The following is a 13,716-nucleotide window of genomic DNA, read 5'->3' as shown; positions in this document are numbered from 1 at the left end:
ATTTTGAGGTCATTTTTGTTTATGTGTATATATATATAATAGTGATCCATAATGATTGTTGTAATCTTTCATTGTTATGTTATAATACATAGAGGAAAAATCGCATAATTAATTTTTTGATACGCAAGTCCATTGTTTAAATTTATTTACGTATTTTTATTATTGTTGGAATTGAGCAAGTAAATCTAACTATGCCATAAAATAAAATTACATATAATATAGCATATTTTATATCCTTGATACCTTTATGCCTGAAATAAAAATGTACATAGTAAAATGTATGATTTTTAACAGCAGCAATAATATAAATTTGATGTTATCAAGTGTAATTTTGTGATATTAATGTTATTTTTTTTAATATTACATCTATAATATTATACGGAGTGGTCTAAAGGCACCAGCAGGATAGACCAGTGTTGTAATACCTCAAAGACATAGGCTCGAATTCCATACACACAAATATTTTTTTATAAAATATTTACAAGTAATCTAAATATATAATTAATAATAAATCTTCTACATTTGATACATAACATGTAAATGTCTGTATATACGTAGGTTTACTGATCATTCTAAAGCAAAATTTTAATAGTTACCCCATAGGACCCTGCTTAAAACGTAACAAATTATTATATAAATTAATTTTCATAAAAAAATAAAGATATTCTTTAAGCAAAAACGTCTTACTATTTATTACTTCTACGTGTATTTTATAAAACAACTCTTTTATACAAATCATCTTAACCTTGTAAAGTCACCGGCGTTCGATACCAAATTACTGCAATTTTTCCATATTTACCCCAAACCAAATGTCTAATACAACACGCCTGAAACATGTATGAAATAATGGTGGCAATTTTGTATGGTGGGAGTCATCAATGTGGGTGTAAGTACATACATATATGCAAATATACACATGTGTCGCCTTTATAGTCACACGACGTAAAGCTTCATGCGCGCGTGAAGCTTTCAAAGCTCCGGACGTTGGTTTGATTTAGTTATTTTGAAACATAAGTGTCTTATAAGTTTTCGCGAATTCAATATGATCCGCAAAATCAAATTAATGATGACATTCGTCAATTGGAAAATAAAATAATATGGCCGGCTTGGAGGTTTTACTTTCGACGATATGTTTAAACGCGACTTTCTGCGATCTCAGCCTGAATTCTAACCCTACTAATTTTGGAAATGGTGATATTTTTATTATCTAACATACAATTTAAACTTTAGCTACTATCAGTGCTTTGTCAGATTTTTATAATTTAATTCCTAATATTATTTTTATAAATTTACATTTACTTAACATTTATAATACAATTTTTTACGAGTTGATAGTTATATTTTAAAAACACACTGCAAGTCCTGAAAAACTCTTCTATTTTTACTTACTGAATAAAGTTTGTAAATCAGATTAATTACAACTTCAACTAATAAAAAATATAATTTTTATCAAGACAAATTTACTTGTAAGTCGAAAGATGTTTTAATCATTGATAGTTGTACTATTTACAATATTTAATGAAATAAATTATTAATTCATATAAGTATATTTATATATGTATATAAATATATTATATCAAAACCGATATTGAATTTATTTAATATTTTTATTTTAGGATACTCCTAAAGCGTTTTATATTTTCACCTTAATATAATATTTTTATCATAAAAATTAATAAATTAGGTATCTAGTGTTAGCTTATTCAAATCAAAGACGATAGTAGTAAAAGATTAAAAGTGTTAATATTCATATATTTTTTACATAGTCACTTTTCCAACCAAAACGGAAATATTGAATAAGATAAAGCACGAATACAATGGAAAGCACGTGAGAATTGGCACCGTTCAGGTTGTTATAATAAATTTGTTTGATATTACAAATATACTAGATGATTAAAAATTGTTTAAATAATAATAGAATTTCCCATTGAGTTGCGCTAGACCAGGAAAAAATGGCACTCTTATCGGTTGTGGTGTTGCTTTTGAGTTCGTCGATATGCTCGTCGAAACGTTTAATTTCACCTACGAAGTCATCCTGCCAAAAGAAAATTGGGAAGGCAGTAAATCCAGTGCTGAAAATTCTCTACTCGGAATGCTGTCGAGAAACGTAAATAATGCTAAAACAATACATGTCGTGATTTTATGCTTGAACAATTTGGTGAAAGTGGCTTTAATATTTTCACCAGGAAATTGATTTGGCTGCGGCATTTTTACCGGTTCTTAGTGACAGCATGGATTTTGTGAGATATTCTTCGGGTTTGGATGAAGGAGTTTGGGTTATTATGATGAAGCGACCGAGGGAATCTGCTAGTGGTTCTGGTCTTCTGGCTCCTTTCGATAATAACGTGTGGTACTTAATCGTAGTGTCTGTGCTGAGTTTTGGGCCGTTTATCTATTTGATCATTTGGGTTAGATACATCTTGACCAAAGACGATCAGAATAAACCCTATGGAATGTCTCCATGTTTTTGGTTTGTATACGGAGCGCTGATTAAACAAGGAACGACCCTATCTCCAGATGCAAGTACGTATAAATTACAATAATAAAATTATTAATATTCATAACTATAATATAAGATCAGTCCATGAAATTAGAAAGTGTATAACACCATGTATATTATATCAATAGGACAAGGGATGTAATGGATGTTTTCAAACTCATTTCTTATCTTAATTTTTGTTTTTGTGGAATTATGACATAATATATGTACATTCATGTGTATTTACATTCTGAGAAACAGCTTGTCGTCATAGTGGGTTTAAAGATATGCGGATCTTTATTCGTTGTTGATAATAAATTGGCTTCTGTAGTTAACACTCACTTTTTAAGCTTGAAGGTGTCATAATATACAATAGTTATTCGTTAAGTTTTTTCAATACAATTAATCATTATTTTTGCGTTAGTTACGCATTGAAGTGTTACTGTTGAATTTTATTGGGTATTCAGAATTAAATCCTTCATATAACTGTTTCCCAAATGTGGTAAAAATATTTATTGAAAATAAACCATACAATACTACTTTATTTTGATAGCCTGTGTCAAATAGTGTATGTATGAAACTATGCTTATAATACTATACAAAATTAAATGAGAAGGTATTTTATAAGTATTTTATATTGAATAATTCAATATTCGGTCCATAATTAAATTATATTAGGAAGCACTGATTTTCCTTGTCCTGATGTCCTTAGTGTCCTTAGTGTCCTTAGTGTCCTTAGTGTCCTTAGTGTCCTTAGATGGCCGAGTCGGAAGTAACATTGATCCTAATGCAAGGATTGTCTGTTGGCGTCGATGCAGGGCCGGCCCGAGGGGCAGGCAGTACAAGCGATCGCCTGGGGCGCTAGATATTGTGGGGCGCCGTGATACCAAATAAAGGCGCAATATTCACTTAAAATTATCAAACAATATTGTTAGAAAATATAATCTGATATTAGTTTTTTATACACTACTGTGTACTCTTTAAATTATTTCACACGTAAAAAATCACAACAAGAAATAAATTATAAATTCTTAAGTACCCACAATCGCAAAAAGAGCATGGTGTCAAATATAATATATTATTACTTTAATTTGAATTATATTTTTGCGCTCATCAAGTATTATTGGGGGGGGGGGCGCAAATTTAGTTTTTGCCTGGGGCACCAAATAACCTAGGGCCGGCCCTGCGTCGATGTATCAACATGTCATTAAGTTATATGTCAGTTGTCTATTAAAACAGAATCGTGGCCCATTTTATAGAGACCAGATCAGCTAACTCTATAGGTCGGTCGACGAGAATATCTTGTTATTTCAGATTTAAAGTCAAGTTCAGATCGCAGTCCCGGATTGAATAAAAATTGAAACTCACAATTCATGAGACCTTGGTTAGGTGATTTTGTACGAGAAATCTATACCCTTACATAGGATTGGCCCGAAAGTGAAAGTGAAAGAAATAACACGCGCGAAGCTATAAAAATAATTTTCAAATGTATAAATTAAAAGAATTTTATTTCGATCATCAGTGATTAGGTTTTTCTAGATTTTCAATATAGAATCAATCCTCACATATCTTTGCAAAAACAACGTGTCTGGAACATCGTGGGCCGATCGATTTTTGCAAGGATGGACTAGGATTGCTGCGACGAAAAGAATACATATTCTATTTGATTAAACATATATTATTTATATAATATATGTATATAATTTTTTTTAATTGTTTATACTTTATAGTCATAAGTCATACTGATCTTAATAGTAAGACATGTATAAAAATATAATACTATCCCAGTGCACTATTCTTATAAAAATGTCATAATATAGAATTTATTAATATTTGAACACATTATTTATTGCTTAAATGATATCTAAAGCTGGTCACCTAATATGGATTTCATTTTTATTGCTGTGAAAAAGTATATAATGCAAGTATGCATTATAGTTCCATTAGTTTATTATCTTATATACGCGATACATTACTCATCGCATTTCAATTACTAAAATAATATACTACACAATAATATAAATCAATTAATTATAAATTTCATTGCAGATAGTGGTCTATATTACGAGACTACTATTGTTTACTACAATATTATTGGATAACGTTCAATAAAACAAAGGTTATAGAGTCATCTAAGGTGTCATATCTTAACTTCATAATAACTTTTATTATTGTGAATATCTCCGCATATCTAAGTCTTTCACGTTAGTGTCCTACATTATTAAAGAAACTTATTCATCCACGAGTCGAAAATTTACATAAAGTAGTACCAAGATCTAATCGATATTACGACATTGTCATCCACGCGTGAATAGGCATAATGTATACACAGCTAGCTTTGTATACATACATTTTAATAACGAACTACGTTAACACGTGAATACCCGTTAACATTTTATGGCATTTTCAGACACGACCAGAGTCCTATTCGCTACGTGGTGGATATTCATTACTTTGCTGTCTGCCTTTTACACGGCAAACCTGACAGCTTTCCTCACCCTGTCAAAGTTCACATTGTCCATAAACGAGCCGCAAGATTTGCTGAAAAAGAATAACAAGTGGGTGGCCAGAAAAGGTAGTGCTGTTGAATATGTAGTTACCAATGTAAGTATTTATTATAGCACTTAACAATTAATTAATATTTATTTTTTGCTATAGTCAACTTATTTTTTCAAAAAAATTTTCACACGGTAAGAATATACATTAATTAATTAATGTGTTTCTTTATAGCCCGATGAGGACCTATACTTTCTGAACAAAATGGTAACGAAGGGCCTTGGCGTTTTTATGAATGAAGTATCGGATGCGTCATTTTTGCCTCTCGTCAAAGAAGATTATGTTTTTGTGAGGGACAAACCTGCAGTAGAGCATTTAATGTACGATGACTACAAAAATAAAACGAAGGAAAATATTGAAGAAAGTCTAAGGTGTACTTACGTTGTAACGGAAAAGGTATTCATGACAAAATCCAGAGCGTTTGCATATCCGAGAAGTAGCAGTTTGCATCTTATATTCGATCCTATGTAAGTATAACTAGAATTTAATTTTACAATAAAGGCAACGCAACAAAATTTAATACATATAAATTTATTCACAAAAAGAACATCTCAGATTTTTTTTAATATATTGGATTATTTTAATACACGGTTGAGTCATTCCAAGCGCGCGTATTAGTAAAACATACATAACCGTCTAGGCTTTTAAGTATATAATACATTCATATTTCTAGCATTATACCAATTAAAAATCAACGTGCGCATTGATATGTAACCATTGGTATATATTATTCAAATAATGTATTTTTAAATTGATTTAAGTAATATGTAATTTCACTTCTACATTTTTATAATGTTAAGGAATCTCTATTCTTTATTCATTAGAAAAATGTAAATGAAAACATTTCTATATTTATTAAAATATTTTTTTTTTTCAAGAAAATATTTTTATATTTTTAGCTTAATAGCAAATACATAATATACATATGTACATACAGGAATATAAATTACATAATACAATATTAATATCTCGGTATATAATTATAACCGCTCGCTATAAAATGATATACAATATTATAGAAAACCTGACCAAACCATCTACATTTACCGCATTTGCATTCCAACTTCTCGAGAGCACGAACTGTATGGTACGGTATGGTACGGGAATGGTCTCGTTTGCCCTCACACCATGTGCGTTCGATAAAAATATTGCTTGTTACAAAACTATAAATTCATCAGTTTTAAAATATTCGTTGAATAACAGAAAAACAATCTAATAACGTATATTACACTATATGATACTAGCGTAATTTTTATCTAATAAAAATATAATTTTAATTGTAATCTATACATTTTAAAGTTCAAAGACAAGATTCAATTTTGTCATAAAATCAATGTAAGATAGAAAAATGGCAAAGAAATATTTTAGAACTACTCTTGTTTCGCCTTTTAGCCATCGGTGGATCCACCCGATCCACCGATGTCTCTCGTGTCGATCAGTCTGTGCGAGTCTGCATCGATGACTCTTCAGAATTTGCCTGCACCTCCCCGTGTCGCTGCATTGTCCTAATTTGACCAAGTGTCACATATTTCATAATAAGCACTTGATGTAGCTCTGGTGAATCGCAGATGAAAATGTTTACGAACTAATTTCATCGCTTCTTGAACAAACCAACTCAAATTGTGTTCACGCCTTAAGAGAAAACACAGTGCAGGTAGCTACTTCGGCGATCGTTAACCAGGAGGTTGTAGAACAACAGTAATATACTTATCGTCTGGCTCGCGCATCCTAACAAAGGGTATATTTTCTAGCGACGATAGTGGGCGGCTTACGTCTCGGGAGGTTTTGTGCCATTAGGTAGTCCGTGAAATATTATTGTAGGCACTCTTCTATTGTGGTAATGAGATCTTTCTGTTGTGATGTGTGGTCTAACTTTTAAAACGAAGGCGATCTCTCTTTTAATGTTTCGAGTGGTTGTTATGGTGACTAATGACGCAGGTGGATAAAAGCTCTCATACTTTTAATAGGAATTTACGAACTTGATAAACAATATTTAGAACTGTTTTTCATATAAAGGTCACCAAAAATTTGGCTATCAAAAACTGCGTGCTTTAGGTGCCGACTTTTATGGCGTATCAAGAAACTTGTTTCGAGGTTTACAATTACATGGTGTATGAAAAATAAATAAAGGTGTTACCTGAAGGTATTATAAATCAAAACCAAAATATTATTTTTTGAGCCTTGGATTTTATTGTTGGTTCATAATATTTTTTTAATTTAAAATGAAAATAATATTAGATTAACTAGAAAAGTATTTTAATCCTATTTGTACTTATTAATATATGTTTATAAATGATTCAGTCGGTTAAGGGTTAAATATTTCTCGTGTTTACACAGTAGATGTATCATCAATTGCGTAAAAATACATTTTTATATGCAATAACTTGACTTTAACAGTTAAATATTATTGGTTTTAATGATCAGGGACAATGACTCTATGTACAGTGTTTATGTGAAACGATAATTTTCATTAAAATTATCTTTGTTGTTAACGTAAATATCAAAATTGGTTTTACCAAATAAGGTCATGTTTATATTAAGCGAAAATTTACTCATTCATTAAAATTTCGCTCATTTTACAGAAATATACAGATTATTTAATTATTTAAATTCAGATTGCTGTCTTTAGTGGAATCTGGCATTGTTAAGTACAAACTGCGATACAATCTACCAGGTAACAAAATTTGCCCCCTTAATTTGAATTCGAAAGAGAGACAGTTGACAAACAGTGACCTGTCCATGACATACATGCTGGCTGGATTTGGAATTATCGTCGCGGCCGTATCGTTCATGATTGAAGTATTTATAATATATTATCTACATTTTTTTTTATTGGACATATTTTATTACATATTTATCCCTTTTAGGTCACATACTACTACCGACGTCGCCTGTGCGGAATTGCCTTCGGACCCAACATCGACAATGGAAATAAGATAGATCCGATGAAACCTGGAAAATTGTCGCCTGGCCCACCGCCATATCAGTCAATATTTCAAACTATCAATCAATCATACGGTTCAATGTATAACGATGGCGGTAAAAGGCAGTACATTAACGGAAGAGAGTATTGGGTGTTGAAAGGTCCTGCGGGTGATACAAGATTAATTCCGGTCAGGACTCCATCTGCGTTCCTATTTCAATATGCAACCTAAAGTTTTATTAGTCAGTAGAGTTTTAATCAATGGCACAAATAGGACGCGCAGTTCATTATAGTCTTTACAACTTCAACGTCGCTAAGCATTTACATAGCTTAGTGACGAATTAGTAGCAAAATAAAGATTTTCCATGAAATACCCCATTCGATTTATTTATCTTGAATAAGTAAATTATTTATAACGAATGTTTATGTAACAATTGATAAAATCCGTATGTTACTATTATTTCCCCCTTGCTTTTTAGTATTTTCCCCTTTCGTATGTTTAAAAGTGATATTGTTTTAATACTTTAATTTAAAATAGATAATATAATTACATTTAAATTAATTATTATCTACTAGATATATGAAGAGAGAAAAGCGTAAATTTAAAAAAATGTATGGCATCTGTAAGTAAAGCAAATTGCAAATGTCATATTTGCATGAAGCATTGAAAAAATTAAAGTCAAGCTTAATAAATTCAAATTTATAGATAATAGAACACAAAGTTATGTAAGTGTTTAAAAATTTTAAGAGCTATCGAAATTTGTGGGTCAAATTATTAAGCACCAAGGTCATTAGTTGAAGTTTAAAAAAATATGCATATTGTGTTAATATATTTATTATATAGATATTTGTTTTATCTTTATAGTGCAGGATTTTTGTCGTTGGTATTTTTAGCTAAAAACTACTTTTCTGTTTATCATTAACAAAGTAAATAAATCAGAACTACTAAATTTTTCTAAAATTCAGAAGGGGAGGGGAACGGAGGTGGGAATATTATTTTGTAATACAAAAATCTCTTGTGCGCGTCCTAAAAATAATTAATATTTTTTAAGCATCTTGTGTTTTTTAATTAGTGAAAAAATGATCTGCGTATAAATTAATTTTAATTAGTATACAAAATGCACTCGTGACGTATTTTTAATTAATTATAAAATGAAGTTGTATCTTTTTTATTATATATTATTATTATTATAATTAGAGTAAGATATGAATTATATAATTAGGGTCCATATTTAATTTAATTGTATACTTAATCACAATTTAAATTTTATAAATGATGCACATAAAAATTGTTGTATTGAATGAGTTAAATAAATTTTTCACAGCACATATTATATTTATTTATTTTATTATTCTAAACATATATGATGGAAAAAAATGATATTTTTTTAATTAAATAATATTTGTTATATTATATTTGATTCAGTATTTATATATTTGGCCTTAATTTTATCAAAGCGCGTATGGTTAATACAAGTGTTGCTACGGCCAAACCTGGCCATATGCGACGCTTGCGCAATTCGTCTTGAGTCTGACAGCTACCAGTTGGCAATTGTTAACATCCGTCATAATGTCACCAAAACTTAAACTATCTTCTTATGTTATTAAGGTAAAATATATGTTTTATCTAATATAAATATTACTTATTATAGTGACAGGAGTATCCTGTTGATAGTTTTTCTTAAATATTTATATAGATGATTTCTATCCTATATGCATATTTATCATATTTTAATACATAAAATTTATTTATTAATTGTATATTTTCAATATAGAGGTTGAAAAAGTTCGATCCGCAAGTCAGCTATGGATATCTGTTCGGTATTATGTACGACAGCACATTGTTGATAGTCGGATTCAATTTGGAGCTCGACGAAGAATGGACGTGCAGCAATATTCAGTTAAACTTTCCGACTGACGTTGAATTCTGCGGTGTTATCAAATTTGACAACGATTTGGCCGACGCTCGCATTAAGACTGTCTTACAGGTTAATTTAATAATATTTAAAAAAAATACTATGTTTGCATCACAAATAATTTTTTTTTCTGTTATTTTTATTGAAAAAAAAATCAGTAGTTATTTTTGAAAGCCTTGGAAAGCATTGATTTACAATAAAGGTTTAATGGTAATCATCCCTTTTCAGAACGTTGACGTCACGGATAATCCTGTGATTTTAACTTCAAGTCAAGAAGGATTGAAAGCACACTTCCTTATTCACGATCGACTCGAAGAGACCCAATATGAAGTAATATCAATTGACGATCTGGCAAAGCAGTTTGTACATGTAAGACTCAATGCAACACTTCCTTTGTTCTGTGAGACTACTTCAGTCGGAGTTAAAGAAGCCATACAGTTGAAGCGAAAAAAGGTACTTATATTATAGCTAAACTTAAACTGTTGTTTAATTTTCATAACTAATGGTATTATTTTAAACAACAATAACACTGATAAATAAAGAATAATAAAATAAAAAGATTCTATTGTAATGACTGCAATATACGACTTATAATAAGTGTCTACTGATATTATTTATTTCAATATTATTTATTTTATATAAATAAATTCAGTTTGTTTTTAATATGATAAGTCATCAATATAATTAATTAATAATTATTACACCATGTAAGAGTTAAACATAAGCATTTGTAATCAGTAGCCTATTTTGACCATGCTAATATTTTGAACATACATATTTTTTAATACTTCCATATTCTGAGCAGTTAGGGAGTAAATGTATAAATTTACTGATCGATATATTATTATAAATGATGATTTGTAATATATTTACTTATAGATTGGATCTGGACAAGCTTCGTTTCATTTTCTCAATACTGACGTGTACTTAGTAAGCGGTGAGATTGAAGCAGGAGTCAGTGGACTTGATGGTGATCCGACTATCGAAGATCTGATGACTCAATCGTATAACAATCAATCTACAAAGAAGAAGAAACGAAACATTCCTGATTTCGTACGTTTTAATAATATATATATATATGTATATATATACAATATTAATGTTGATCAAAGAGCATCGGACCTTTGAGCAGGAAATTAACTAGATTACTTATTTATTTCATAGACATTCAAACACATTATTGTCCCAGTAGGAATTATACTGTTTGATCATACTTCATATTATATGTAATCTAATATCAATGCTTAATATTTTTTTAATTATTTAGAATGTCATACCGTGCACGCTGATATTAAAAACCTCAGAAGATTTAATTTCTGATAAACTGATAAAAACTGCCGTAAAAATGATGTCAACTCAAGGAAACGGTAAATATTTTTTTTATTTTAAATATGTTTATTGTGATAATCATGTTTTTGATTTATAAATTTTAGCTGCTTATTGTATAAAACTACCTCTCAACATTGACGTATTGTCAATGGCACACATTAGTACAAAATTAGTGCCTCTTTATAACATACTGCTGGAGAGTGCTTGTAGGTCTCTCAGATTACTAGAACAGAATTTATTAGAACAATTATGTAAGTTTTAATTTACTATATATGATGAACGTACATTTATTTAATTAAAAAAATACTATTTAGGTCAAGAAGGAGTCGGAGATGGTGCAGGTATCAAAATACCTGATACTTTTCACTTTCTGCCGAATAATTGTGGCTATTTTTTTTCACAAATTATACCAAGAGGTGTTCCAGACGATCTCACAGGTTTGTATTGAATTTATAATTAAATGCTCAACATTTGCTTTATATCTGGCATTTACATTTAATGCAAATAAACCTACGCTTGTTTAATAGTCATTTTTATATTTACATACATAAATCGGAAGGCAGTCCTTCAAAAAGAGTAGTCAAATATTACATATCTCAATGTAAAAGTGATTTATTTTTTAGACAACTATTCTTAATATATACAACAGCAAATTATAATGAGTAGAGACAAAGCTTAAATTTTGAAATAAATGTCATTTGATATTCACATTTATATCGAGGGAAAGGGGTGAGAATGTACATATATTTAGAGCAGGGTCAATTGTATTTACTTATTGAGTATATTATTTAGACAGAATTACATTTAATATAATTTTATTATAACATTTAAAAAAAAATCATATTACAAATTTTTAGCACCTCATAGAGAGCATCTGCACCGACAACTCGCTATTCCAACATCTTGGCCTTGTTTTAGACGTGGCAATGCTTATCCGTTCGACAAAACTTCATTTAACGGCTTATTGATTAATCCACATGAGGCGTTAACCACAAAAGTTGGCACAAAGTCGGATTCAAGAGTTGCTGTAGTTAGAGGATATTATACTTATCATCATTATATGCAGGATAGTTTCGATGACGACGGATGGGGCTGTGCTTACAGATCACTACAAACTTTATGCTCTTGGTTTAGGTATATCATATATTATAATAATCATATAATTTGTTTTATTAAATAATTAAAATTTTGAACATTAGGTTTCAAGGATATACAGAAAAGCCGATACCTACGCATAAAGAAATTCAACAGTGTCTTGTTAAAATTGGGGATAAGATGTCATCGTTTATCGGTTCAAAGCAATGGATAGGTTCTACGGAAGTGTCCTATGTCTTAGAGTCGTTATATGCAGTACAATCTAAAATCATCTTTGCTAATACTGGTAGTGAATTGCCGGCTTATGCCCAGGAATTGTTGTATCACTTTCAAAAATATGGATCACCTATAATGATAGGTATGATAAGTTTTTCTTTATAAAAATAATATTTATAGTATTTATTTAACATGAATCGATCGACAGGTGGCGGGGTGCTGGCTCATACGATTCTCGGCATAGAATACTGTGTTGAAAGCGGTGATATTCGCTACCTAATTCTAGATCCTCATTATACAGGCGAAGAAGATATTGGGACGGTTGCGAGCAAGGGATGGTGCACTTGGAAGACTAATGATTTTTGGAATAAAACAGCTCATTACAATCTATGTTTACCATTAACCAAGCCGTGTGTTTGATAAAAAATATATTTAAATGTTCATTTATTTTGTCTGCCTTTCACTTGAATGTCAATCAATGCCTTTTAAATTAAAATAATATGGTGCTCGTTATAAAACTGCCTGTATTTACGACAATGATTTTTTGTGGTTGTCTATTTTTAATTTAAAGTTTTTCACAATGTTACGTGATTTTATGTTGCATTTATAATAATTATTGCTTAGCTCAAATATTGATTTTTGTCAAGCAAGCATTTAAATATTTGTATTTATTTTTATAGTTTTTTTATTTCATTAACTTTTATTGGGATGGTACATTTTATTTTAAGACCTATAATACGTGATTAATTATATTTAATGAAATTATCTAAAACTATTGTGTTTACTACCATACATATATTGTTTTAAATATTTTTAACAAATTATTCTGAAATAAATGATTGTTAATTGATTTTATTATATTTTTCAATAATAAACAATTTCATGCATAATCTACTTTTGCGTATTTATTACTCAAATAAGAGTTATGCGTTTTGCTGCTTATAACCCGAAATGTCAGGGAAATATAGATGTGAGATATGATCATAGTTACCAACTGATGCTAAAAAATTTTGCGAGCCAACTTTCATCTACGAGCTTTTCTGTTGTTCTGCTTCTAACGACAAAAAAGCATTGATTAATTGTAGGGTGTGCTTTTTTGACCTTTTAATCATGACTCGGATCTGGCTGAACACAATTGTTTTTTGTAACAATTCTGTTACGTACAGAAAATTAATTGAATAGACCGAGGGTCGAAAAATATT

At 29.9% G+C, this 13,716-nt stretch overlaps 2 protein-coding genes across 2 annotated transcripts; both read left to right on the top strand.

Annotated features, from left to right (window-relative positions):
• The first annotated feature begins 1,097 nt into the window (after positions 1 to 1,097).
• On the top strand, positions 1,098 to 8,331 carry Ir76b (Ionotropic receptor 76b). The gene is made up of 8 exons (XM_088184063.1): positions 1,098 to 1,191; positions 1,767 to 1,849; positions 1,919 to 2,107; positions 2,187 to 2,523; positions 4,890 to 5,083; positions 5,210 to 5,502; positions 7,651 to 7,834; positions 7,903 to 8,331. Exons 1-8 carry the CDS (start codon positions 1,098 to 1,100, stop codon positions 8,188 to 8,190), a joined length of 1,662 nt encoding a protein of 553 aa, XP_088040189.1. The 3' UTR covers positions 8,191 to 8,331.
• Positions 8,332 to 9,475: 1,144 nt separating this feature from the next.
• On the top strand, positions 9,476 to 13,408 carry Ufsp2 (UFM1 specific peptidase 2). The gene is made up of 10 exons (XM_088184062.1): positions 9,476 to 9,567; positions 9,734 to 9,946; positions 10,103 to 10,327; positions 10,754 to 10,927; positions 11,142 to 11,241; positions 11,308 to 11,454; positions 11,518 to 11,640; positions 12,061 to 12,337; positions 12,403 to 12,656; positions 12,723 to 13,408. The coding sequence occupies exons 1-10, from the start codon at positions 9,529 to 9,531 to the stop codon at positions 12,932 to 12,934; spliced, it is 1,764 nt and encodes a 587-aa protein (XP_088040188.1). The 5' UTR covers positions 9,476 to 9,528; the 3' UTR covers positions 12,935 to 13,408.
• The last annotated feature ends 308 nt before the right edge of the window (positions 13,409 to 13,716 follow it).

The sequence above is a fragment of the Plectrocnemia conspersa genome, unplaced genomic scaffold (assembly GCF_051122295.1).
Source record: "Plectrocnemia conspersa isolate PC_06_02 unplaced genomic scaffold, ASM5112229v1 ptg000004l, whole genome shotgun sequence".
Taxonomy (NCBI): domain Eukaryota; kingdom Metazoa; phylum Arthropoda; class Insecta; order Trichoptera; family Polycentropodidae; genus Plectrocnemia; species Plectrocnemia conspersa.
This window is presented reverse-complemented; position numbering and strand designations above follow the sequence as displayed.

Bases quoted from the DNA above. Each gene is read 5' to 3' on its own strand.
- Ir76b (XM_088184063.1), top strand. From the start codon at position 1,098: ATGGCCGGCTTGGAGGTTTTACTTTCGACGATATGTTTAAACGCGACT. The intron at 1,192-1,766 runs GTGATATTTTTA...TTTTTTACATAG, and splicing joins CCCTACTAATTTTGGAAATG to TCACTTTTCCAACCAAAACG. The intron at 2,108-2,186 runs GTAAATAATGCT...TATTTTCACCAG, and splicing joins TCGGAATGCTGTCGAGAAAC to GAAATTGATTTGGCTGCGGC.
- Ufsp2 (XM_088184062.1), top strand. From the start codon at position 9,529: ATGTCACCAAAACTTAAACTATCTTCTTATGTTATTAAG. The intron at 11,242-11,307 runs GTAAATATTTTT...TATAAATTTTAG, and splicing joins GATGTCAACTCAAGGAAACG to CTGCTTATTGTATAAAACTA. The intron at 11,641-12,060 runs GTTTGTATTGAA...ACAAATTTTTAG, and splicing joins TGTTCCAGACGATCTCACAG to CACCTCATAGAGAGCATCTG.